This window comes from Chrysemys picta, chromosome 4 (genome assembly GCF_011386835.1).
Source record: "Chrysemys picta bellii isolate R12L10 chromosome 4, ASM1138683v2, whole genome shotgun sequence".
NCBI lineage: Eukaryota > Metazoa > Chordata > Testudines > Emydidae > Chrysemys > Chrysemys picta.
The window spans coordinates 9,471,069-9,497,518 of NC_088794.1; the positions used below are offsets into that span (position 1 = coordinate 9,471,069).

General features: G+C 48.7%; 2 protein-coding genes across 9 annotated transcripts in view; one reads left to right on the plus strand and one right to left on the minus strand.

The window, feature by feature from the left end:
* Window positions 1–13,188: 13,188 nt before the first annotated feature.
* LOC101941665 (zinc finger protein 229-like) overlaps window positions 13,189–26,450 on the minus strand; it is a 140,725-nt gene continuing 127,463 nt past the window's right edge. For all 8 annotated transcript variants that reach the window (XM_065594342.1, XM_065594341.1, XM_065594340.1 and 5 more), the window contains one exon: window positions 13,189–15,556. In XM_065594342.1, the coding sequence (XP_065450414.1) occupies window positions 13,941–15,556 (1,616 nt within the window). In that variant the 3' untranslated portion in view covers window positions 13,189–13,940. The remainder of the gene's footprint in view (window positions 15,557–26,450) is intronic.
* On the plus strand, window positions 20,622–23,166 carry LOC135983328 (uncharacterized). The gene is made up of 2 exons (XM_065594417.1): window positions 20,622–21,602; window positions 22,597–23,166. Exons 1-2 carry the CDS (start codon window positions 21,026–21,028, stop codon window positions 23,070–23,072), a joined length of 1,053 nt encoding a protein of 350 aa, XP_065450489.1. The 5' UTR covers window positions 20,622–21,025; the 3' UTR covers window positions 23,073–23,166.

Consider the following 26,450-nt stretch of genomic DNA (forward strand, 5'->3'; position numbering starts at 1 on the left):
AACATTGTCAACATCTGCTGCTTTTTTTGGTGGTAACACGGGCCCATCTGTTTAGAATACAGGTATCATACTGACAGGAAGCTCAAATTTTGCTCACAACTGAAGCAAGAAAGGGGTGACAGTGGTTGTCAAAAGCTATAACTCAGCTAAACCTGAATAGAATTTCATGGGGAAAAAACAAAAAACAACAAAACCAAAAACGCTCTTCGAGTCTGAGGGCTTTCTCCCAACTGAATTTCAAAAACTTGCTGCAAACAATGGAGGTGTTTTAGCTTCTTGAAAACAAGACTGCAAGGAGCTGTGAGAATGGAAAGTGCTCGGTAACCTAATACAGGGAACACGACCAGCTCCCCCAGTAGTAAATGCTGGATTCTTTTTTTTATTATTAAATATAGAGCTGATAAAGGTGCTTGATCGTGTAACCTAAGGTCACACTTCATAGTTCATAGTTCTCTGTCCCCCTCCAGAGGCTGGACCACACAGAGCTAACACAAACAGACATTTTAAACCAGGTAATTCATTTTTTTAGATCCCGAGGTCCTGGGCTTGATCCCCAGTGTCAATGACAGAACGGAGAGTACTGAGTTACAAGTGATATTAAGCTGAGACAGAAATATCATGTTCCTCCTCAGAACACGCACACAACCAGGTGTGTGACAGAAAGTTTTCTGAGGACTCTGCGTCTGGTCCTCTTACCTGCTGGTGTGCATCAGCCTTGCCCTGCAGACTGTCAGGAGGAGATGGGCTATTGTAGACTGGAATCTTGAGTTGCCTTTAATTTATGCTGTACCCATTCTGTGTGTCAATAGAGAACTTCAGTTCTTCAAATGGTCACTCCAGCACCAGATCTGCTCTAGAATTTTTGAGCTAGCACCACAATTCATCATGCAAAAGAACACATTTGAGACTAAATAAATGAGATGGCAAAATAAGACATAAGAAAACAAGAGATTATATTTTATGGTTTTCTCTGTCTGCTATTTATCTTACACTATTTGGTTTTTCTGCAAATAGATACCGTCAACATAAGCAATCCTGTAGCATCAGGTACCTTTTTCCACTGTGTTTTATTCTGAAGCAGAAAAGCCAAAAATAAATATCAAGCAAAATATCTGAAAAGCTGATGACAGGGAATCTAATTTAACGTCTAAAAGATCGAGAGAATATTTATTCCTACTTTGTCAGAGCTGAGTGGATTAAGCCGACCTGTGGAGAAAGAGGTGTGTTATCACCGATCCCAGAAGAATGGTGTGTGGCTGACACAAGTGATTCTTATTTGGATCGGTGGCAACTAGGGACAAAATCCCTGAAGCAGCATGAACCTCAGAAGAGATAGTTAAAATGGCTTTTATGTCTCCTGGAGGTTGGGGATAATAAATCACAAGAGTCCAAAGTAGAACAGCTCCAACAGGAGAGACTGAGGGAGAACCACACCAGAATATCCCATACTTCAGCGGCTAGAGTGCCCACAGGAGAGGTGGTCAAATCTCTTCTCCTGTGAGGTGGAAGGGCCAGGCAAGAGGTAGCCGTGTGCATACTCAGAGGCTGAAACAGGCACAAAGGAGCTTTTACTGCAAAAATGTAGGTGCCAAGTGAGTTTAGACACCTATAGGGTTTGGCCTCAGCTGAGTGGGGATTTCAGGAATAGCAATGGGGCCTAGTTCTGAATTGAGATGCCCAGGAAGGGCAGAGACTGAGGGAGAACCACACCAGAATATCCCATACTTCAGCGGCTAGAGTGCCCACAGGAGAGGTGGTCAAATCTCTTCTCCTGTGAGGTGGAAGGGCCAGGAAGAGGTAGCCGTGTGCATACTCAGAGGCTGAAACAGGCACAAAGGAGCTTTTACTGCACAAATGTAGGTGCCAAGTGAGTTTAGGCACCTATAGGGTTTGGCCTCAGCTGAGCGGGGATTTCAGGAATAGCAATGGGGCCTAGTTCTGAATTGAGATGCCCAAAGTGGCAATTAGATTTAGGAGTACAGGTTTCATCTCGGCCACATGCCAACACTTAGATCTAGCCTACAGCCAAAAGATTTGCAGGTCTTGCTATATCTGCTAGGGATGTGTTTGTCTACTGATATAATTATACTGGTATAAGCATCAGTGTTGATGATGTTATACCAATATAAAGGTTCCATATACTGGAATAGGTCCATACATTATAGGCCAGAGAGGACCATTGTAACCAGCTAGTCTGATATCCTCTGTAACACCATAAAGGAAATTTTGAAAGTCTTGATTCAGGTGAACCCCCAATCTTTGCATCACCAGGCCCTTTAGCAGGGATCATGGACTAGCCATTGCATCCCAAAGCTCCCTATCACATTGCATGAGTGCTTTCTCCCTAGCATTAGCCTAGAATAAAACACCTTTACCCCATGGTGCTGCAACCGAGGCTATGCTACAGGATAGAGCGGAGTGAAATTCAGCATTTCCATGCCATAGGAAAAACTGACTTTTCAACATGTGTCTGCATCCCAAATCAAGGCAAAAAAGTTAAAATATTAACATTTTGAACACAATGGAAATTCTGAAAAATGTCATTTTGGAAATGTCAAAATGTTTTGTTTGAAATTTTTGATGAACATGAAACACTTGGACATTCCAAAATTGAAATGTTTCATGTCGGGATATTGACCTGACTTAAAAGGCTGCTGCCTGCCTCAGATTGAAATGTATTTATTTGGAAAATTTCAGCTTGGTTTGCCTTTTCTGAGACTGAAGCTAGGGGGAAAAAAGACATTGTTTTGCCCACATTATATATATATATATATATATATATATATATATATATATATATATATATATATATATATATATATATATATATATATATATATATATAATGCCTTTTCCTCTGAGAAGCTCTGGTGCCTCCCAGCTTTGCAGCAGTGACTTGAAATTTGATAGGGTGGTGCCTTATGCAATTCCCATGAAAATCAGCCCAAATTTGACTATTTGAAAAATGGCTGTTGACACAGGATCAATGAAGATTTGCAAGAGCATCCCAGTTTAATCCCCTCAAGATCCCATCTGCCCTGGGCAGGCAACAGCCCAGGGATTCTGGGGGCTGAGCAGGATTTTCCCAACAATTCCAGATCTGGGCTGTTGCAGGGTCTCAAATTAGGCACCCAAAATTAGTGGCAAATTTTGATCTTAATTTCTCTGTGCTTGAGTTCCCTACCTCACAGGAGTATTTGAAAATAAATTCAGACACTCTAGTGATGAACACCATAGAAAAGCACACAAGCAAATTATAAATTCTGTCTTCAGAGCAGGGTTAGAATAGTTTAAATAAGACCTGGTATAGCAGATCCCTCTTGGTGTCTGCTGGGCTGACAAGTCACTCAGAAACCCTGAAGTTCAGTAACCACTGGTGTCATTTACTTACAGGTTCTGTTCCCACCCCCTTTTTGCCATACATAGCTTGGGTTCTCATGTCTACACCTAGGAACACTGCACTATCTCTACTACCCCTCCCTTAGCCTCCCCCACTTTTGGCTTCCTTCCTCCCAGCCTTTTCTATAGCCCCAGGCTAATTGGGTGGGTAACTGTCTCCCATTCACCAATTAGGTGCAGGTTTTTCTAGCCAGCTCCAATTTGCTTCCCTTAATGGGAGCTGGCGTGACAGGGGACTGAGTGACCAGCTCTTGCCCCGCCCCTGTCACACCTGGGCCCACACATTGAGCGATGAGGCTAAAACAAAATCCTGAACAGTTGCTCACAAAGTGGGCCCTGTCCATTCTCTGCACTCAAACTGGCTGGGAGCTTTTTAATAAAATGGATTTCCCCCCCAAAATATGGATTTGCCAAATCGAAATGTTTTAGTTGGAATGTCTCAGTTTTGATTAAACATTTCTCAGGTTCAGGGTGGAATTTCTGGTTAAACTCCAGAGCCATAGAGAGAGCGACCCCAAAATAGCCAAATCCCAGCTATCAGGGCACTCACCTGGGATGTGGGAGACCCCTATTCAAGTCCCTTCTCTGCCTAATTAAGAGCAGGGAAATAGATTTATATTGCCAATATCACAGGTGAGTGCCCTAATGTCTGTCCTATTTTCTATTCTATGGCGCATCTCAGTCTCTCAATCTCTCCTGTTGGAGCTGTTCCACTTTGTATGAATAATAAAGGATTCATTGGGACAGAGAGAGAGAAAGTCTATCTCGATAGCCCAGTGGTTGTAAGCCTGATCTGGGACGTGAGACCCAGGTCCAAGTGCCTGATTTGGAACGGGGTCTTGAATCTGAGTCTCCCTCATGTGCCAGTATGAACCACATGGGGGAACAAAACAAACAAAAAAATAGAAGCCAAGCAGCTGACTCTAATGATCTACTCCTTCTGGTGGCTGTTGTGAGTAGAAGGAGTCTGGGGACTATATAAGCCAGACCTAACTCAGTCCAGAAGAGTTAGGAGTAGAGGCAACGCCTAAGTAGACTGATGGAGTGCTAAGGAGGGGAAAATAAAACAGCTCTCAAAAGGGGAAGAAGGAGTTGTGATCACCTGAGGGGGGAATATTGAGTTTGGGGAGTGTTGGGCATGGCCTCAGGACCAGCGTCCACAAGACTGCGTGGGTTTGCCTAGAGGGAAGAGCGCTATGGGGAAAGGTGCTACAGATGATGGACGTAGAATCATAGAAGATTGGGGTTGGAAGAGACCTTAGGAGATCAGTGAGTCCATCCCCCCTGCTTGAACCCCAACTAAATCATCCCAGCCAGGGCTTTGTCAAGCCAGGCCGTAAAACCCTCTAAGGATGGGGATTCCACCACCTCCCTAGGTAACCCATTCCTGTGCTTCACCACCCTCCTAGTGAAATAATGTTTCCTAATATCCAACCTAGACCTCCCCCACTGCAACTTGAGACCATTACTCCGTGTTCTGTCATCTGGTACCAGTGAGAACAGTCTAGATCCATCCTCTTTGGAACCCCCTTTCAGGTAGTTGAAAGCAGCTATCAAATCCCCCCTCATTCTTCTCTTCTGCAGACTAAACAATCCCAGTTCCCTCAGCCTCTCCTCATAAATCATGTGCTCCAGCCCCCTAATCATTTTTGTTGCCCTCTGCTGGACTCTTTCCGATTTTTCCACATCCTTCTTGTAGTGTGGGGCCCAAAACTGGACACAGTACTCCAGATGAGGCCTCACCAGTGCCGAATAGAGGGGAATGATCACATCCCTCGATCTGCTGGCAATGCTCCTACTTATACAGCCCAAAATGCCATTAGCCTTCTTGGCAACAAGAGCACATTATTGATTCATATCCAGCTTCTCATCCACTATAACCCTTAGGTCCTTTTCTGCAGAACTGCTGCTTAGCAGCTCGGTCTCTAGTCTGTAGCAGTGCATGGGATTCTTCCATCTTAAGTACAGGACTCTGCACTTGTCCTTGTTGAACCTCATCAGGTTTCTTTTGGCCCAATCCTCTAACTTGTCTAGGTCCCTCTGTATCCTATCCCTACCCTTCAGCATATCTACCACTCCTCCCAGTTTAGCGTCATCTGCAAACTTGCTGAGGGTGAAATCCATGCCATACTCCAGATCATTAATGAAGGTATTGAACAAAACCGGCCCCAGGACCGACCCTTGGGGCACTCCGCTTGATACCGGATGCCAGCTAGACATGGATCCATTGATCACTACCCGCTGAGCCCAACGATCTAGCCAGCTTTCTATCCACTTTATAGTCCATTTATCCAGCCCATACTTCTTTAACTTGCTGGCAAGAATACTGTGAGAGATCGTATCAAAAGCTTTGTTAAAGTCAAGGAATAACACATCCACTGCTTTCCCCTCATCCACAGAGCCAGTTATCTCATCATAGAAGGCAATTAGGTTAGTCAGGCACGACTTCCCCTTGGTGAATCCATGCTGACTGTTCCTAATCACTTTCCTCTCCTCTAAGTGCTTCAAAATTGATTCCTTGAGGACCTGCTCCATGATTTTTCCTGGAACTGAGGTGAGGCTGACTGGCCTGTAGTTTCCCGGATCCTCCTCCTTCCCTTTTTTAAAGATGGGCACTAAATTAGCCTTTTTCCAGTCATCCGGGACCTCCCCCGATCGCCATGAGTTTTCAAAGATAATGGCCAATGGCTCTGCAATCACATCCGCCAACTCCTTTAGCACCCTCGGATGCAGCGCATCCGGCCCCATCGACTTGTGCTCATCCAGCTTTTCTAAATAGTCCTGAACCACTTCTTTCTCCACAGAGGGCTGGTCACCTCCGCCCCATACTGAGTTGCCCAGTGCCGCAGTCTGGGAGCTGACCTTGTTCGTGAAGAAAGAGGCAAAAAAAGCATTGAGTGAATTAGCTTTTTCCACATCCTCTGTCACTAGGTAAGGGGCCCACACTTTCCTTGACTTTCTTCTTGTTGCTAACATACCTGTAGAAACCCTTCTTGTTACTCTTAACATCTCTTGCCAGCTGCAACTCCAAGTGTGATTTGGCCTTCCTGATTTCACTCCTGCATGCCTGAATAATATTTTTATACTCCTCCCTGGTCATTTGTCCAATCTTCCACTTCTTGTAAGCTTCTTTTTTGTGGATAAGATCAGCAAGGATTTCACTGTTAAGCCAAGCTGGTCGCCTACTATATTTACTATTCTTTCTACACATCGGGATGGTTTGTTCCTGCAACCTCAATAAGGATTCTTTAAAATACAGCCAGCTCTCCTGGACTCCTTTCCCCCTCGTGTTATTCTCCCGGGGATCCTGCCCATCAGTTCCCTGAGGGAGTCAAAGTCTGCTTTTCTGAAGTCCAGGGTCTGTATTCTGCAGCTCTTCTTTCTTTCATGGTCACTGCCTCCCAGGTTCCCATCCACTTTTGCTTCCCCTACTAATTCTTCCCTGTTCATGAGCAGCAGGTCGAGAAGAGCTCTGCCCCTAGTTGGTTCCTCCAGCACTTGCACTAGGAAATTGTCCTCTACACTTTCCAAAAACTTCCTGGATTGGATTGAGAACTATATTGCTCTCCCAGCAGATATCGGGGTGATTGAAGTCCCCCATGAGAACCAGCGCCTGCCCTGTGATCTAGTAACTTCTGTTAGTTGCCTGAAGAAGGCCTCGTCCACCTCATCCCCCTGGTCTGGTAGCAGACTCCCACCACGACATCACCCTTGTTGCTCACACTTCTAAACTTAATCCAGAGACTCTCAGGTTTTTCTGCAGTTTCATACTGGAGCTCTAAGCAGTCATACTGCTCTCTTACATACAATGCAACTCCCCCACCTTTTCTGCCCTGCCTGTCCTTCCTGAACAGTGTATATCCATCCATGACAGTACTCCAGTCAGGTGAGTTATCCCACCAAGTCTCTGTTATTCCAATCACATCATAGTTCCCTGACTGTGCCAGGACTTCCAGTTCTCCCTGCTTGTTTCCCAGGCTTCTTGCATTTGTGTATAGGCACTGAAGATAACTCGCTGATCGTCCTGCTTTCTCAGTATGAGGCAGGAGTCCTCCCCTCTTGCGCTCTCCTGCTCGTGCTTCGTCCTGGTATCCCACTTCCCCATTACCTCAGGGCTTCGGTCTCCTTCCCCCGGTGAACCTAATTTAAAGCCCTCCTCACTAGGTTAGCCAGCCTGCTTGCGAAGATGTTCTTCCCTCTCTTTGTTAGTTGGAGCCCGTCTCTGCCTAGCACTCCTTCTTCTTGGAACACCATCCCATGGTCAAAGAATCCAAAGCCTTCTCTCCGACACCACCTGCGTAGCCATTCGTTGACTTCCACAATTCAATCCACAGGGAGGATGGACGAGAACACCACTTGCGCCTCAAACTCCTTTATCCTTCTTCCCAGAGCCACGTAGTCTGCAGTCAAGTATCAGGGGGTAGCCGTGTTAGTCTGTATCCACAAAAACAGAAGTTTGTAGTCTGCAGTGATCTGCTCAAGGTCATTCTTGGCAGTATCATTGGTGCCCACATGGAGAAGCAGGATGGGGTAGTGATCCAAGAGCTTGATGAGTCTCGGCAGTCTCTCCGTCACATCATGAATCCTAGCTCCTGGCAAGCAGCACGCTTCTCGGTTTTCCCGGTCGGGACGGCAGATAGATTAATGTAAATATGATGTAACCGGAATATGCTTTATGCAAAAGGTCTCTTGTAAGGTATCATAACAAAGGTTATAACCTACTGAATATATTCCTCCTATTTGTATGCATGTATCATTCTTATATCTGAAGCTAGAAATATGAAGTATAACTCAGAGGTCCTATTGTAATTATGCAAAGTGTGGGCCATTAATGGTGGTTTAGAATCGTGGTGACTCTCATTGACCCAGACAATTGGTTGTAAATGGTTTATTTACCTGCAAACCTTCCTGTGTATGTGTGGGCCAACCCAGGAAGAATGGAGACTAGGGGTCTTACAGTGACATGTGACCATGTCACATGATACTGGAATCCATCTTAATCCTTGTACTTTTCCATTGATGAGGCAGGGGTGGGGACAAGCACAGACAAAAGATTCCCACCTTGTGCCAAAGTTATAAAAGGTGGTGGAGCAGGACAAAGGAGGCTGACAGTCATGAGAAAACCCCAGCTTACCACCTGAGATGTCTGCTGGACCTAACAAAGACTGTACCGGGGAAAGGACTGGGCCCAGAGTAGGAAGGAGGCTGGTCTGTGAAAGAAACTTATTGGAACATCTCTGAGGGTGAGATATTACCTGTAATCAGTTTCTTAATGTATTAGGCTTAGACTTGCGAGTTTGTTTTATTTTGCTTTGTGACTTACTTTGTTCTGTCTGTTATTAATTGAAACCACTTAAATCCTACTTTTTATACTTAATAAAATCACTTTTGTTTATTAATAAACCCAGAGTAAGTGATTAATACCTGGGGGAGCAAACAGCTGTGCATATCTCTCTTTGATCAGTGTTATAGAGGGCAGACAATTTACGAATTTACCCTGTATTCGCTTTATACGGAGTAAAACAGATTTATTGGGGGGGGCTGGGTGTCTAGATGTGGGAGACAGGTAACTTGCTGAGCTGTTTTCAGTTAAGTCTGCAGCTTTGGGGGCATGGCCCAGACCCTGGATCTGTGTTGCAGCAGGCTAGCGTGTCTGGCTCAACAAGACAGGGTTCTGGAAATCCCAAGCTGGCAGGGAAAATGGGCTCAGAGGTAATTTCAGCACATCAGATGACAGTCCCAAGGGGGTCTCTGTGATCAAACCCCCATCACACCTCCCTTCCCCCATCCCACACAGTGCAGATGTGTTTTACCATTTGTCTCTCTCCTCTGGTTGTTATTTTTTAATAAATAAATTTGTTTGGTTTGAAAGCAATCTTTATTACATTAAATGAAAGCAAACATAGCCATGCAAAGCAACAGGCATTTTTCTAAAGTTATCTCAGTCTATAGTATGGAACAATTGCAGTCACCTACTAGCATTACAAGCACTGCACTCCTGAGCACAGCAACAAATATTACTGGCTTTCAGCTGCTCCTTATGGCCCAGCGCTGCGCCCCTCTAATAGCCCTGGTTTTTGGCTGTTCAAATTCAGCCTCCAGGTGCTGAGCCTCCATGGTCCATCCTTGAGTGAACCTTTCACCCTTCCTGTCATAAATATTATGGCGGGTATAGCATGTGGCTATAAGCATAGGAATGTTGTCATCGGCCAGGTCCAGCTTCCCATACAGACAGCGCCAGTGGGCCTTTAAATGACCAAAATCACACTCAACAGTCATTCTGCACTTGCTCAGCCTGTTGCTGAACCGCTCCTTGCTGCTGTCAAGGCTCGCTGTGTATGGCTTCATGAACCATGGCATTAAGGTGCAAGCGGGGTCTCCCAATGGGCATTTCGACTTCCCTTAAGGTGATCTTCTGCCAGGAAGAAAGTCCCGGCTTGCAACTTCCTGAACAGTCCAGTGTTCTGAAAGATGCGTGCATCATGCACCTTTCCGGATCAGCCTGCGTTAATGTCTGTGAAATGCCCACAGTGATCCACAAGCGTCTGGAGAATCATCGAGAAATACCCCTTGCGATTAATGTACTCGGAGGCTAGATGGTCTCGTGCCAGAATTGGAATATGCATGCCATCTATCGCCTCTCCGCAGTTAGGGAAACCCATTTGTGCAAAGCCATCCACAATGTCACACACGTTGCCCAGAGCCATGGTTCTTTTAAGCAGGATGTGATTAATGGCCCTGCACACTTCCATCAACACAAGTTTAACGGTCGACTTTCCCACTCCGAACTGGCTAGCGATTGATTGGTAGCAATCTGGAGTAGCCAGCTTCCACAGTGCAATCGCCACGTGCTTCGCCATGGGCAGGGCAGCTCTCATTCTCGTGTCCTTGCGCTGCAGGGCTGGGGCAAGCTCATCATACAGACCCATGAAAGTGGCTTTCCTCATCTGAAAGTTCTGCAGCCACTGCTCGTCATCCCAGACATACATAACGATGTGATCCCACCACTCAGTGCTTGTTTCCTGAACGCAAAAGCGGTGTTCCACTGTGGTCAGCACCTCTGTGACTGCCACAAGCAATCTCGTGTCGTAGCTACTATGCGTGGTGAGATCAACATCAAGCTCCTGTTCACTTCCCAAAACACTTAGCGGCAGAAGAGGAAGAGATGCTCCATGGGATAGCTACCCAGAGTGCACCGCTCCGAATGCCAATGCAAGTGCTGCAAGTGTGTTTGCACTATTGCACAGGCAGCTGACCATGTGAGCACACAACTGTGGTTTCCCTGCAGTGATCTCTGAGCGTCGCTGTAACTGCTGGCAATGGACATCTGCCAGTGTAGACAAAGCCTGAGGCCATGTCTACATGCGCAATTGAACAACAAAACTTTTGTAGTTAAGAGGTGTCAACTTCCCCCTCCCCTCAAAAGAGAAAAGTTTTGTCGCAGCAAGTGCCAGTGTAAACGGCGTGTTGTTGGCAGAAGCACTCTCCTGCCGACAATGTGAACTCCGCTCATTGGGGATGGAAGTATTTTGTTGGCAAAAGAGCCGACAAACAGCGTCTATGCTGCCCAACTTTTAGCGACACGGCAGTGTCACCAAAACCTGTGTAGTGTACACATGGCCTTAGACGTTTTAGTGTTTTGTTTGATTTGCCTGGTAATCTGCTTTGTTCTGTTTGCTATCCCTTATAATCACTTAAAGCCTGCCTTTCATAGTTAATAAACTTGTTTTTTTAATTAAATCCAGCTGTGCGATTCATAATGCGGCGGGGGGAGAGGGGGGCAGGGGGGAATTGTGCACATCTTCCTCCATATTGAGGGAGGGGGCGAATTTATGAGCTTATGTTGTACATATTTCTCTACAGTGCAATACAGTATTTTGGGTGTACTTTCCAGAGGGGAGCTGCACTTGAGTGCTGAGTCTTCTCACAGAGCGCTGTTTGCAGACTGTGAGATTCTACAGCTGTGTGCTGCCAGAGGCTGCAGAGCCTAATTCAGCCAAACAGGGAGCGGGAACCCAGGCTAATGGAGTAGGCAGGCTCAGTGAAATCCCAGTACACCAGGTGGCATCCCAGAAGGGGGGAGGGGGACAACCTGTCACATCATCTACTGGCTCATATCCGGTCAGTAACCTACCTCCACATGTTACTTTCCGTGGGCTCTCTGCCATGCGCTCGTTTGTCCAACTTTGCATGACTCCACGCTTTTTCCATCAGCATCCGTAGCTGTCTGCAGAAATGTCCATCTGGATGTTAGAACAGCGTCGCTATAGAAAGTCTCTTCCCACGCCTGGATTGCTCTGTCCTTGGATAGTAATTCATCAGTCATATACAGTGATTTGACTCAATTGCGTGGTCCGTGGCTAGGGTTGTCAGGTGTCTCATTTTTTTACCAGAAAGTCCAGTCAAAAGGGGATCTGCAGAGTTTCTTATCAGATCTACTGTCTGCACTCCAAAAGTCTGGTTACCATGGATGGGGGCACACGGAAGAGGGTCATCAACCCATGCCAGCCTTTGCACACTCAGGGCCACCTCCTATCTGTATCTTGTGGGCAGATAGTCTCCACGTCGGGGCTGCAGCTCCCATCCCATCCCCGGCATAGAGAGAGCTCTGATGGGGAAGAGTGATGATTGAGTGACAAGAAATGCGGTGGGAGGGGAGAGGGGAAAGTGCGGGGAAGGGTTGGGGCATCAATGAAAGAGGCAGACCAGGGGCCAGAGCCTCAGGGGGAAGAGGTGGGGCAGGGGAAACTTCCAGCGCTCTTGCTGTAGTGTCATTTTCAGAAATTAGAAAGTTGGCAACCACATGGCCAACAGGGGAGTACAGTTAATGAAAGAACCCTAACAGCTCTACGCACCGCTGTGCCAGGGCTTGATTATTCCCTACATCTCATGGATAACACCAGTATTGTTGCTTCATATGCGATATTTCTGGAGGAATATCTGTCCTAGCTTAGAATTCATAGCCCCTGCAGATTTCTTTTCACCTCAGAATAATCGATTTCGATGGGGAAGCACTGTAATTACACCTTTTGCCCACTAGGGGCTGCTGTGGCACCAAAAGAGAGGGCAGCTGGCTCACGGCTGGACAAAAGGGAGGGGGTTAGAGGCTGCATTCTTCACAGCATACTGCCCATGGGGCCAGGTGTGGAGGCAAGCGATATGGGGGGCGAGGGGGGATGGACACAGTGAGGCATATGGGGCTGCTGGGGGTGGGGGTGGTCACAGGAGTTAGTGGGGTGACATTGAGCCAGGGGCTGAATGCAAGCGGGGATGCAGAGACATATGGGGACAGGATCAGAGGTGTCTGACTGAATGGGTGAGGTCCAGGGTGTGACAAGGTCTCCATAAGGGAGGTTCTCCAACTCTAACAATCACCCTCTCCCTCATGCCCCCCCATTACAAAACCCTGTTCCATACTTCTTCCACCCACACCCAACAACTCTCAAAGTTCACTCCAGGTTCCTTCCCAGCAATTACTTCCCTCTCCCTCAGCTTCTCCATGACCCCGGACTCCCCCAAGCCTTTGCACTGCTTCTGAGGGGTGCGGGAAACACATTTCTATATTGTAGTTTAAATGAATTATTACTCAATGTTCTGTGTTAATAGGTCTAGTAAGGAATCTATTTGTGAAAAATCACTTCCTGAATCTTTTTTAGTTGTTTGTACTGTTATAGACACAGTTGCTGACAAGTATTTTGAAATAAATTAGCAAAATAATTGAAATTAGCTTAATTCTATTGTATTATTTTGACAAATAAAATACGCAGAATTTTACGTTTTTAATTTTTTTAGCATAGAATGGGAAACTCTCTTTGTGCAGCTGCCAGTCACATGGTTCACGAGGCCTCGTGTTCAGTTAGGCCTTAGAACATTTTGGTTGGTTCATCTTAAAGATTTACACTTCACAGAGGCTTTTCCCCATGACATCTGAAAGCATCAGCTTCTTTAATAGCAAAGAAACACCGGGTTAGACAGACCTTTGTTACACATTAGGTACGTAGTTCTTCTTCATCCCATTTCTATTTAAAGTAGACGGCATGAGCAGTTCCTGAGTCTCCTTCCAATCACACGCACTGGGCTGTCCTGCCCCACTCCTCAGTCCAATCTATGCTGAGACAGGACTACAAATCCCACCTCTAGATGTCGCCCAAAAGTCACCCCCAGCTGGAACCAGGGTAGGTGTGGTGGAAAGATCCTGGCTGGGTCCCATCTAGATGGGGAGGTGGGGTATGTGTCTTGGCTGCATCCTACCTAGATCTGTGTGTGGAGAGAGACTTGGCTGGATCCCAGCGAGATGAGAGGAGGGGATATCCTAGGTGGATCCCAGCTAGATGCAGGGGTCCCTAATGGAGTAGGCTGTGACCATCTGCTCTAAAATCCCCCCACCTGTCTGCTCTTCCCCACACTGCTCAGCAAAGTCCTCTGCCCTGCCCCTACAGTCTCTCTGCTGTGCACCATGGGGACAGGACCACTCCCTGGTCTGCATCTGCTGGTGCTGGGCCAGGCCCATCGGCTGCCAGGAGCCCCTCTGGCCCTGGTAGTTACACAAGGGTGTTGGTGTGAGTGACCCGGTGCCGGGTGAGATTGCCGAACTGAGAAAAGCATTTGCCACAGTCAGCACAGCTGTACGGCTGCTCCCCGGTATGAATGCGCTGGTGTATTTTTAGGTATGAGCTATGTGCAAAGCTTTTGCCGCAGACATTGCACTGGAATGGCCGCTCCCCGGTGTGCGTGGTCTGATGTTTGGTCACTGCATGGGCGCTGCTGAGGCTCTTGCCACATTTAGGACAGCTGTATGGCCGCTCCTTGGTGTGCACGCGCTGGTGTACTCTCAGGTTTGAGATATATTCAAAGCCCTTGCCGCAGTCAGCACAGCGGTGTGGCCGTTCCCCACCGGTGTGCGTGCGCTGGTGTCTTCTCAGGTATGAGATCTGTGAAAATCCCTTCCTGCAGTCAGCACAGCGGTGCGGCTGCTCCTCGGTGTGGGGGCGCTGGTGCTGGGTCAGCTTGTCAGTACTGCTGAACTTCTTACCACAGTTGCCACAGCGGTGTGGCCGCTCCACGGTGTGTGCGCGCTGGTGTTTTCTCAGCACTGAGCTGTGTGCAAAGCTCTTGCCGCAGTCAGCACAGCGGTATGGCCGCTCCCCTGTGTGCGTGCGCTGGTGTACGGTCAGCACACTGGCACTGATGAAACTCTTGCCACACACATCACAGCTGTATGGCCGCTCCCCAGTGTGTGTGCGCTGATGTCCTCTCAGGTCTGCGAGCTGTGTAAAGCCCTTGCTGCAGTCGGTGCAGTGGTATGGCCGCTCCCCAGTGTGTGTGCGTTGATGTATTCTCAGGCTTGAGTTGTGTGCAAAGCTCTTGCCACAGTTGGTGCAGTGATACAGCCGCTCCCCGGTGTGTGTGCGCTGGTGCATTCTCAGCTGTGCGATCTGTGCAAAGTCCTTGCCGCAGTCAGCGCAGCAGTGTGGTCGCTCCCCAGTGTGTGTGCGCTGGTGTATGGTCAGCACACTGGCACTGGTGAAACTCTTGCCACAATCATCACAGCGGTATGGCCGCTCCCCAGTGTGTGTGCGCTGGTGTGTTCTCAGGTGTGTGAACTGTACAAAGCTCTTGCCGCAGTCGGTGCAGCGATGTGGCCGCTCCCCGGTGTGTGTGCGCTGATGGACTCTCAGGTATGAAATCTGTGCAAAGCCCTTGCCGCACTCAGCACAGCGGTGTGGCCGCTCCCCGGTGTGTGTGCGCTGATGGACTCTCAGGTGTGAAATCTGTGCAAAGCCCTTGCCGCAGTCAGCGCAGAGGTATGGCCGCTCCCCGGTGTGTGTGCGCTGGTGTATTCTCAGCTTTGAGCTCGCTGCAAAGCTCTTGCCGCAGTCAGCGCAGCGGTATGGCCGCTCCCTGGGGTGCATGCACCGAAGCTGGGTCAGTGCGGAGGGGTTGCTGAACCTCTTGTTGCAATCGATGCAGTGATGGGGACGCCAGCCGATGGGGAGTCTCTGGTGTGTTGCCACATCTGGTCTCTGGTGGAGTTTACCCCGGGGATAGACTGCGTCCTGTGCATGGATCCTGCTGTGGGCCGTTGGATCCTGCGTTCCTGCCATGCTCTCCCCAGACTCAGACTGTGTCCTCGTTCCCCCCAGGATCCCGAGCCCTGCTGGAGAGAGCAGAGGCAATCCCCGTGTTATCTCACGGTTAAGGCTACAGGTTTATCAAGGATGGGGAAAATGTCACAGATGGAGCGATTTCCCCATTTGCCCATGACTGTTTTTTAGATGGGTGCCTCACCCTGCAATGGTGGCGCCTGTCCCACAGGGCGGGACCAAACGCCTCGCTCTGGGAATTGAGACCTGGTGTGCAGGGTTACAGCGCCACTCAGATTTGCCCCTCCTTCCTGTCATTATGGTAGGGGAATGAGGCCAAACTTCAGTGAATGGCCTTACCACTCAGATCCACTCTAGCCCACCCCAACCCCTCTGCACCAGGCTGGGGTCAGGGCTGCTGCGCTGGGGGACCTGCTGGGCTGTTGGTGCACCCTGGGCAGGGCGAGGAGGAGGAGATTTTATTAAAAATCATGGAGCCGTCTCAGTAAGTTTAGTGACCTGTGACTTTTACTACATTTACTGTAACTGCTCTAAGAAGCAACAGAGAGTCCTGTGGCACCTTTAAGACTAACAGATGTTTTGGAGCATAAGCTTTCGTGGGTGAATGCCCACTTCGTCAGATGCATGTAATGGAAATTTCCAGAGGCAGGTATAAATATGCAGGCAAGGTAACTGCTCTGTAATTTCTGATACGAAATGCCGTAACAAATCTGCCGCCTGACTCAGGGTGGTTCTACCCTATGTTGTTTGTGCAGCACCTGGCACCTGTTCTCATGTGCGCCAAGCACCTCGTGAGTCTTGTTTTGTGCTTAAACTGTAGTCTGCCCAGGCAACGGGCAGGACCTGGAAAAAGAGGCCCTGATCCAGGACTTGGGCCCCTACGTGCTAACACAGTTGAAAATGTGTCCCTGGTTTATTTTCAATCAGAGGTTTTTATTTTCACAGAATCATAGAAGATTAGGGTTGGAAGAGACCTCAGGAGTTCATCTAGTCTAATGGTTTTTAAACTTCTTTTTTCATGGATCTCTTGAAAATTCCTGAGGGTCTTGGTGGACCACTTAATGATCTTTCCAAATGTTGTTTGTGCCATTAGCTAACTATTGTAAAGCGCTTTGGATAAAAGCGCTATATTAAAAAAAACACCTTAATAATAATTAACTATCTCGCTGGCATGCATATGATCTGCACACATAGTTCAGCTTTAAGATGCTAAACAAATCTCTGAGTCAACTAGAAATATTCATGTTCTCATCGCAAATATTAATACAATATTTTCTGATACTGAAAAAGGGAGTAAAAGCCATTTGCTCAGGCTTCTGCAATTTCTCTGAGATGTCCACTGTAAATTTGACTAATACATCACACGCACAGAACAGTACAAATAAATAATGAAGTGACACAAACAGCAAAAACAAAACCACAAACAAACAAGTGACAACACTGAAAATACAAAGGGAAGTAAAATATCAAGTGTCTGGTTATGGGTATTTTAAATGAGTGTTTAGGACGCACGCTGTGCAAATGCAACAGAGCCCCGTAGAAACAGGCAAAGTTCTCCTGGTTTCACATTGTGTTGTGTGTGTCACCAACTCAAAAACTCTCAGTGCACTCGTTGAGTTTTAATAGGCTTTGGACCACATTAACACATGGCTTGGAGTTTGCACACAGATCCCTACCTCAAAGAACTTGCAAATAAGGTCTTTATCATACAAAACACCAAGCAGTAACACCACCAAACCTAGTGCTGCTTACTACTTAAGAGTCAATGGGAATACTCTTAGGTTTAAAGGGAACTATCCACGGACCACCTGAATGGAGCTCGCGGATCACAGTTTGAGAACCTCTGATCTAGTCAAGTCCAACCCCCTAGTCAAAGCAGGGCCAACCCCAACTAAATTTTACATGTTGCTGGTTCTTCACTTTCTCCTCCTTTATAGCATGAGGCCTGGTTTACCAGTTTTTGTGCTGTTTTAACTATATTGCTTTGAAACTACTTAGCTGAGGGGCTACAATCCACTCATGTGAACGCAGTGAGACCAGTTTAAAGCTGCTTAGAACAATGTAGTTTATTCCTCTGTGGGGAGTGAGTCCTTTTCTAGGAATTCCTTCTAAAGTCATTCACCTTGGGCCTGATGTTTCATTCTTTGTGCAAAACTAAAAGTAAACTAAAATCCTCAAGAAGGTGGGGGGTTTGGGGTGGTGGGAAAGGGGTTAAGGGCATGACAAGTCACTCAGGATTTGTGTGATGTAACAAGCAAAACATGTCTGTATTGTTTCACGACCCAATCAGTGACACTGCTGAGGTGGAAGGAGTGAATGGCTGCCACACAGTGGGCCTTTGATCTACAGAGAGTCACAGCATGTGTTAAGGCTGAGGGGTGTCTAAGCATTGACACTGAAGCAATGTAAGTGACAAACATTTCGTGCCACTGAGACAGCAGGAGGAGAGGGGATGTGAGAAAGGCCATTCCATCACCCTCTCCCTCACACCCAGCCCATACACTACGGTACTCCAAGTGGTGGCCCGCAGGACGATTTAGTCTGGCCTGCAAATATGTTCATTGCCCCAGCAGCAGCTGCCTGGAAAGCGGGACAGTTTTAGAACATTACAGTGAAACGCCCATACCTACTATACAGAAAAATCTACAATCTATCACCTTCTCATACCTACTATAGGGAAACCTACTATAAGGTGGTTGCACAACTGGTTGGAAAACCGCACTCAGAAAGTAATTGTTATGGTACACAAATGAGCTGAAAGGGCATATCGAGTGGGTTCCCTCAGGGATCTGTTCTGGGTCTGGTTCTACTCCATATCTTCAGAAATGATCTGGACAGTGACACAGAGAATACACTCAAAGTTTACGGAGGATACCAAACTGGGAGGGGTTGCAAGCCCTTTGGAGCACAGGATGAGAATTCAAAATGATCCTGACAAACTGGAAAAATGGTCATAATTAAATAGGATGAAATTCAATAAGATCATACGCAAAGTACTACACTTAGGTAGGAATAAAGAATTACACAAATGCAGAAGGGGAAATAACTGCCTAGGAAGGAGTACTGCAGAAAACCATCCAAGGTTATAGTGGATCACAAACTAAATACGAGTCAATAATGGAATACTTTATAAGGAAAAAAAAAAGCAAATATCGTTCTGGGATGTATTAGCAGGAGTGTTGCAAGCAATATGCGAGAAGTAATTCTTCCACTCTACTCAGCACTGGTAAGGCCTCAACTGGAATATTGTGTCCAGTCAGGGCATCACATTTTGGGAAGGATGTGAACAAATTGGGGACGTCTACAGGAGAGCAACAAGAATTATTAAAGGTGTAGAAAACATGACCTATGAGGAAAGGTTGAAAAAATTGCGTTTGTTTAGTCTGGAGAAGAGAAGGGTGGAGGAGGCTGATAACAGTCTTCAAGTATGTAAAAGGTTGTTACAAAGAGGAGGGTGATAAATTGTTCCCTTTATCAACTGAAGTCGGGACAAGAAACAATGGGCTTAAATTGCAGCAAAGGAGGTTTACATTTAGAGATTAGGAATAACTTCCTAAGTGTAAGGTAGTTAAACACCAGAACAAATTACCTAGGGAAGATGTGGACTCTCCATCATTGAAGGTTACTAAGAACAGGTTAGACCAGGGGTGGGCAAACTACGGCCCGCGGGCTGGATCCAGCCCCCCAGGGCTTTGGATCCAGCCCGCGGGATTGCCACGCCTGTGGCGCCGCGGGCCCCATGCTACTCCAGGAAGCGGCCGGCACCACGTCCCTGCGGCTCCTGGGGGGGGGGGGGGGGCGGGGAGGGGTAGAGGCTCCGTGCGCTGCTCTTGCCTGTGGGTACCTCCCCCGAAGCTCCCAATGGCCGCAGTTCCCTGTTCCCGGCCAATGGGAGGTTCAGGCGAGGTACCCACAGGCAAGAGCTGCACGCGTAGCCCTGTGCCCCCCCTCACTCAGGGGCTGCAGGGACATGGTGCTGGCCACTTCCTGGAGCAGCGCCAGGCCAGGCCAGGGCAGGCAGGAGCTGCTGCCACCCCGGAGCCACTCCACGTAAGCAGCGCCGAGCCGGAGCCCACACCCCGAACCCCTCCTGCACCCCGCACCCCAACCTCTTGCCCTGAGCCCCCCGCCGCACCCCGCACCTCTCCTGCATCCCAACCCCCTTCCCTGAGCCCCCTCATACGCCCCGCACCTCCTCCCACACCCCACACTCCCTCCCACACCCCATCCCCCTGCCCCAGTCCTACATTCATGGCCCTGCATGTAATTTCCCCACCCAGATGTGGCCCTCGGGCCAAAAAGTTTGCCCACCCCTGGGTTGGACAGACACCTGTTAAGGATGATCTAGAAAGATAATACTTAGCCCTGCCTCACTTCAGGGGATTGGACTAGATGATCTACCAAGATCCCTTCTAGGCCTACAATTTTATGATTCATAGATATCAAGGCCAGACAAGCTCACTGTGACTCCAAACTCCATCTTGCTGCTGTGATTTTCCACAGTAAAAACAAAGGGGTCCTTCCACATGGCAGAGGGTATAAAAGACCCTGGAAACCTGGAAAGTAGGAATGCTTCCAATCCTTATCTCCGGAGTAACCTCTCTGCAAGTGAAGTTTTGAACAAAGGACTGAATGACCCATCCATGCATTGGATGTAATTCCATCAAGCCTGAAATAAGCCTGAACCAAGAACTTTGCAATTGTTTTATGTATTTGATTCCATTTAACCAGCTTTAACTCTCATTTGTATTTCTTTCTTTTTATGAATAAACCTTCAGATTTTAAAGGATTGGCAACAGGGTGATTTGTGGGTGAAATCTGAATTGTATGTTGACCTGGGTCTGGGGCTTGGTCCCTTGGGATCAGGAGAACCTTTTTCTTTAACTGGGGACACTGGTTTTCATAACCATTGGTTCCTATAAGGAGTGCTACTGGTGGTGATACAAGGGAACTGGGCTATCTGAGGGAACTGCCTGTATTTGTCTTGGAATTGTCTGGTTAGCCAGTGGGGTGAAACCGAAATCCTCTCTGTTTGGCTGGTTTGATGTGCCTTAGTAGTGAAGGACCTTCAGCCTTGGGCTGTGACAGCCCTGCTCCAAGCAGGTCGTCCTGAATTGATACTCTCAGGCCTGGTCTACACTAGGCGTTTATGTCGAAGTTAGCGCCGTTAAATCGAATTAACCCTGCACCCGTCCACACTGCGATGCTATTTAGTTCGACATAGAGGTCTCTTTAATTCGACTTCTGTACTCCTCCCCGACGAGGGGAGTAGCGCTAAATTCGACATGGCCATGTCGAATTAGGCTAGGTGTGGATGGAAATCGACGCTAATAGCTCCGGGAGCTATCCCACAGTGCACCACTCTGTTGACGCTCTGGACAGCAGTGCGAGCTCGGATGCTCTGACCAGCCACACAGGAAAAGCCCCGGGAAAATTTGAATTTGAATTCCTTTTCCTGTCTGGCCAGTTTGAATCTCATTTCCTGTCTGGACATCGTGGCGAGCACAGCAGCACTGGCAACGATGCAGAGCTCTCCAGCAGTGATGGCCATGCAGTCTGTGAATAGAAAGAGAGCCCCAGCATGGACTGATCGTGAAGTCTTGGATCTCATCGCTGTGTGGGGCGATGAGTCCGTGCTTTCCGAGCTGCGATCCAAAAGAAGGAATGCAAAGATCTACGAGAAGATCTCTAAAGACATGGCAGAGAGAGGATACAGCCGGGATGCAACGCAGTGCCGCGTGAAAATCAAGGAGCTGAGACAAGGCTACCAGAAGACCAAAGAGGCAAACGGACGCTCCGGATCCCATCCCCAGACATCCCGTTTCTACGAGGCACTGCATTCCATCCTCGGTGCTGCCGCCACCACTACCCCACCAGTGACCGTGGACTCTGAGGATGGGATACTGTCCACGGCCGGTTCCTCAGACATGTTAGGGGACGGGGAAGATGAGGAAGGAGATGAGGAGGGCGAGGCAGTTGGCAGCTCTCACAACGCTGATTTCCCCGACAGCCAGGATCTCTTCATCACCCTTACAGAGATCCCCTACGAAGCGTCCCCAGCCATTACCCCGGACACAGAATCTGGTGAAGGATCAGCCAGTAAGTGTTGTAAACATCTAAACATTTATTTTTAACAAAACAGGAATATTAACAATTAAAAGAATGGGTTGTTCATGATTAGTGTGCCCTAGGCGCTTAACGGTTTAGTAAGGGGCAGTGCAAGTTTTGAAAAGAAATCTAGCAATGTCCGGTTTTCAGTGATTGTCCTGCACAAGCCGCTCTACTGTGTATTCCCTGCTACTGCAGCTACAGTAAAATGCGGTCTATATGTGCGGGGATAGAGCAGTAATCCTCCTGGGACATCTCGATGAAGCTCTCCTGGAGGTAACTTGAAAGCCGTTGCATGAGGTTCTTGGGGAGAGCGGCCTTATTGGGTCCTCCGAAGTACGACACGTTGCCGCGCCACGAGATTATCAGGTACTCGGGGATCATTGCTCTGCACAGCAGGGCGGCATACGGCCCTGGTCTTTGGAGGCTTTCCCGGAGCATTCTCTCTTTGTCGCTCTCGGAGATCCTCATCAGGGTGATGTCGGCCATGGTGACCTGCTTTTAATTAGGTAGGGGAATGTTAGTGTTGGGACTGCTTTCCCGTTCCTTTACAGAACTGTCACCGCTGGTTTGCAGCCACGCGGTGGAGGCGGGAGAGGGGCAGCCGAAAGGGATCGTTCCCGGGGACAGCCGCGAGGGGGTGGGACAGGGGCAGAGTTCCCGCTTGCCGGATTGCTGGCAGCAGGGACTGACATTGATTTAAATGTGAAATGAGGCCAGTGGTAATATAAAAGTTTTAAACTGCCACAAGTGTACGGCTTACCATGTCTGCCTGCAACAGAAATTCCGTTGTGCTGCCTCGCTTCTCAAATGTGCTGTTCAAGACCCCAGGCACAGAATGCGAAGGCCGAGAATTCGACCTTGTGCTGAGTGCGCATGTGAAAGGTGCTGTGCATGGTCTTGTTCACAGAGAAAGACTATGTTCTTTGTTCACAACTACATTTATCTTTCAGAGGAATTCACTCCCTTTTTCCCATTTCCACAGCCCCGTCTGCGACTGTCTCACAACCTAGCCTGGAATCACACTCCCAGAGGCTAGCGCGGATTAGGCGTAGGAAGAAGAGGACACGGGAGGACATGTTCTCTGAGCTTATGGCCTCTTCCCAAGCCCAGGCAGCACAGCAGACCCAGTGGCGGGAGAACTTGACCCGAATGCACCAAGCCAACATGGATCGGGAGGAGAGGTGGCGGCAGGAAGACCAGCAGGCGACTCTAACGCTGCTTGGACTACTGAGGGAGCAAACGGACACACTCCGGCGCCTTGTGGATGTTCTGCAGGAACGGAGGCAGGAGGACAGAGCCCCGCTGCAGTCCATCTCTAACCGCCCTCCCCCGCCACCAAGTCCCATACCCACCTCACCCAAAGTGCAAAGAAGGAGAGGCGGCAGAGTCCCTGCTAACTCTCACTCCACCCCTGCAGAGAGCTCTAGTAGCAGAAGGCTCTCATTTCCCAAAATTTGAAAAGTTCTTTCCTTCCCGCCTGACACAAGCCCACGTCCAAGTTTCACCTCCCAATGCCATGTGTAGTTGATAATAAAAAATTCGTTTCTGTTAACTACTGTTTCAATCATGTTCTTTTGGAGGAGGAGGGGAAAGGGGGTTGGAAATTGGACAGGACAGTCTCCTTTGGCAGGGTACATAGTCGGGGGCAGGCACAGCAGCAGGGCACATACACAGTGCAGTGATGCAGTGACTAGTTGCCCCGGTTAGTCTGGGAGGTTGTTTTGATGTAATGTTGGGGGGGGTGGGTTGCTCTGTGACTTTGTGGCGGGGGAGGGCAGTTACAGATCTTAAGCGCCGGTCCTTAGACAGGATCACAGAGCCACACAGCATGGGATCTGTAACCGTCCTCCCCCTGCCACAAAGTCAAATAGACCTCCCATACACACAGTCCCGATCAGGAGGGGTGACAGGCTCCGTTGAAACAAGCATCCCACCGCAGCGGAGCCTGTCAATCCTTGAGTTTAGAAGCTGCATTCGCATCACAACACTAGACCCGCCCCGCACCACAGTCTGCGTCCCAGTTTTAAAAAATTCCCGCTAAAACAGTATTAAAGAAAACGGTGTGCTTTAACAAAGTAGAACTATTTTTATTTCGACACGTGTGTTGGAGGGGGGGTGAAGGGGGTATGTAACTGGATAGGATAGTCAACATTACCTGGGTAAAGAAACGGGGGCAGGTTTAGCTTCTCAGTACACAAACTATAAAATCACAGGTTACCCTGCTCACTCAGGAACTTTGCTTTCAAAGCCTCCCGGATGCACAGCGCTTCCCGCTGGTCTCTTCTAATCGCCCGGCTGTCTGGCTGTGAGTAATCACCAGCCAGGCTATTTTCCTCAACCTCCCACCCCGCCATAAAGGTCTCCCCCTTGCTCTCACAGAGATTGTGGAGCACACAGCAAGCTGCTATAACAATGGGGATATTGGTTTCGCTGAGATCACAGCGAGTCAGTAAGCTTCTCCATCTCCCCTTGAGACGGCCAAAAGCACACTCCACCACCATTCTGCACTTGCTCAGCCGGTAGTTGAAGAGTTCTTTTTCAGTGTCCAGGGCGCCAGTATAGGGCTTCATGAGCCAGGGCATTAGCGGGTAGGCTGGGTCCCCGAGGATGACTATAGGCATCTCCACATCCCCAACAGTTATTTTGTGGTCCGGGAAGTAAATACCTTGTTGCAGCCGTCTAAACAGACCAGAGTTCCTGAAAACACGAGCGTCATGAACCTTGCCCGGCCATCCCACGTAGATGTTGGTAAAACGTCCCCTGTGGTCCACCAGTGCTTGCAGCACCATGGAAAAGTATCCCTTTCGGTTAATGTACTGGGTGGCCTGGTGGTCCGGTGCCAGGATAGGGATGTGAGTTCCATCTATGGCCCCACCGCAGTTTGGGAATCCCATCGCTGCGAAGCCATCTATGATCGCCTCCACGTTTCCCAGGGTCACTACCTTTGGCAGCAGTACATCAACGATTGCCTTCGCTACTTGCATCACAACAACCCCCACGGTAGATTTGCCCACCCCAAACTGGTTCGCGACTGACCGGTAGCTGTCTGGCGTTGCAAGCTTCCACAGGGCTATGGCCACTCGCTTCTGTACACTCAGTGCAGCTCGCAACCGGGTGTCACTGCGCTTCAGGGCAGGGGACAGCAACTCACAAAGTTCCAGGAAAGTTCCCTTCCGCATGCGAAAGTTTCGCAGCCACTGGGATTCATCCCAGACCTGCAGCACTATGCGGTCCCACCACTCAGTGCTTGTTTCCCGTGCCCAGAATCGCCGTTCCACGGCATCAACATGACCCATTGCCACTGTGATGTCCTCGGCGCTGGGTCGCCTGCTTTCTGACAGGTCTGTGCTACTCTCAGACTTCAGGACATCACCGCGGTGCCGTAGCCTCCTTGCCTGACTTTTCTGCATCTGCCTCAGGGAAACCTTTATGATAAGCTGCGAGACGTTGAGAGCGGCCACAACTGCAGCGATGGTCGCAGCGGGCTCCATGCTCGGAGTACAGTGGCGTCCGCGCTGTCAATGACTGGAAAAGCGCGCGAACTGTTTTCCCGCCGGCGCTTTCAGGGAGGGAGGGCGGGAGTGATGGACGGATGACGACAGTTTCCCAAAAGCACCCTCGACTCATTTTGTTACCCAGAAGGCATTGCCGGCTACACCCAGAATTCCAATGGGCAGAGGGGACTGCGGGAACTGTGGGATAGCTGACCACAGTGCACCGCTTCGAATGTCGACGCTATCACCGTTAGTGTGGACGCACAAAGTCGAATTACTGTCCTTAGTGTGGACACACACGTTCGACTTTGCAATATCGATTACAAAAATTCGATGCAAGTAAAATCGAACTACTCTCGTAGTGTAGACAAGGCCTCATCAGTTGTGTCACCCAAGAGCACCCCTGGTTACACTTCTACATTAAGGAGCCCTCTGCTAACAGCTGTGTGAATCAGAAGGGACTGGATTATGATGACTCACCTGAGGAGCAGCTCTGAGGCCCTGAGCTTTCCCTGGAGCTCTCGGCATCCCTAATCCAGAGCTCTGTCTCCCCTACCTCAATCCGGTGGATTAAGTCTGGTTTGGAATCTGAATAGCCTGTTTTGGGGGAAAGAATCCGTTTTTCACTAAAGTTTTAGGGGCAGGGATTCATTTATATGTTGGTGCAACCCAGCACAACAGGGCCTGGATCTCAGTCAAGGTGTGTCTGCGCAGCACTGGGTGTGACAAGGCCCCGATGTCGGTCAGGGTGTGTTCGCACAGTACCTGGCACAGCGGGACACTGCACGCAGCGACAGAGGAAAGCCCAAGAGATCCCAAGCAGAAGAAAAATGATATAAACCTTCCTTAGAGGAGACTTCTTCCCCTCTCCCACCAGGCAAGTTTGGTTCATACTCTAAAGCTATGGAACCTTCTCAATTTGCTTTGGGGGCTGAGTCACGTGGCACAAGGTGGCTCCATTACACAGACCTATCAGTTCTTTTGCTTAGGATGCAGCATTGTTCAATTGTATGGTTGTTAAATTTATGATGTTCATTCTTTTTGGGGAGGTGTGAAGCTGTTACAAGCAGCAGGAGAGTTTTCTTTCTGCCTTATTTGTCTAACTAGAGTCAGTTCCTGAGGCAGAGTTGCTGCCCTCTGTGTCTGGGCTGGGATTCCTGGAAGCGGTTGTTGCTCATGTGCTGTTCGCAACCACCTCTGTTGCAGGACTGAGGTACATAATGTTAGACTAAGATTAAATCCGGGCTCTGTAGCCCTGATTTCTTCTTTAACAGGAAATCAGCCTGAAAGGGGCTGACATTTGCCACCACATGGCAGCTGAGGCATCAAGGAAACCTGCCAG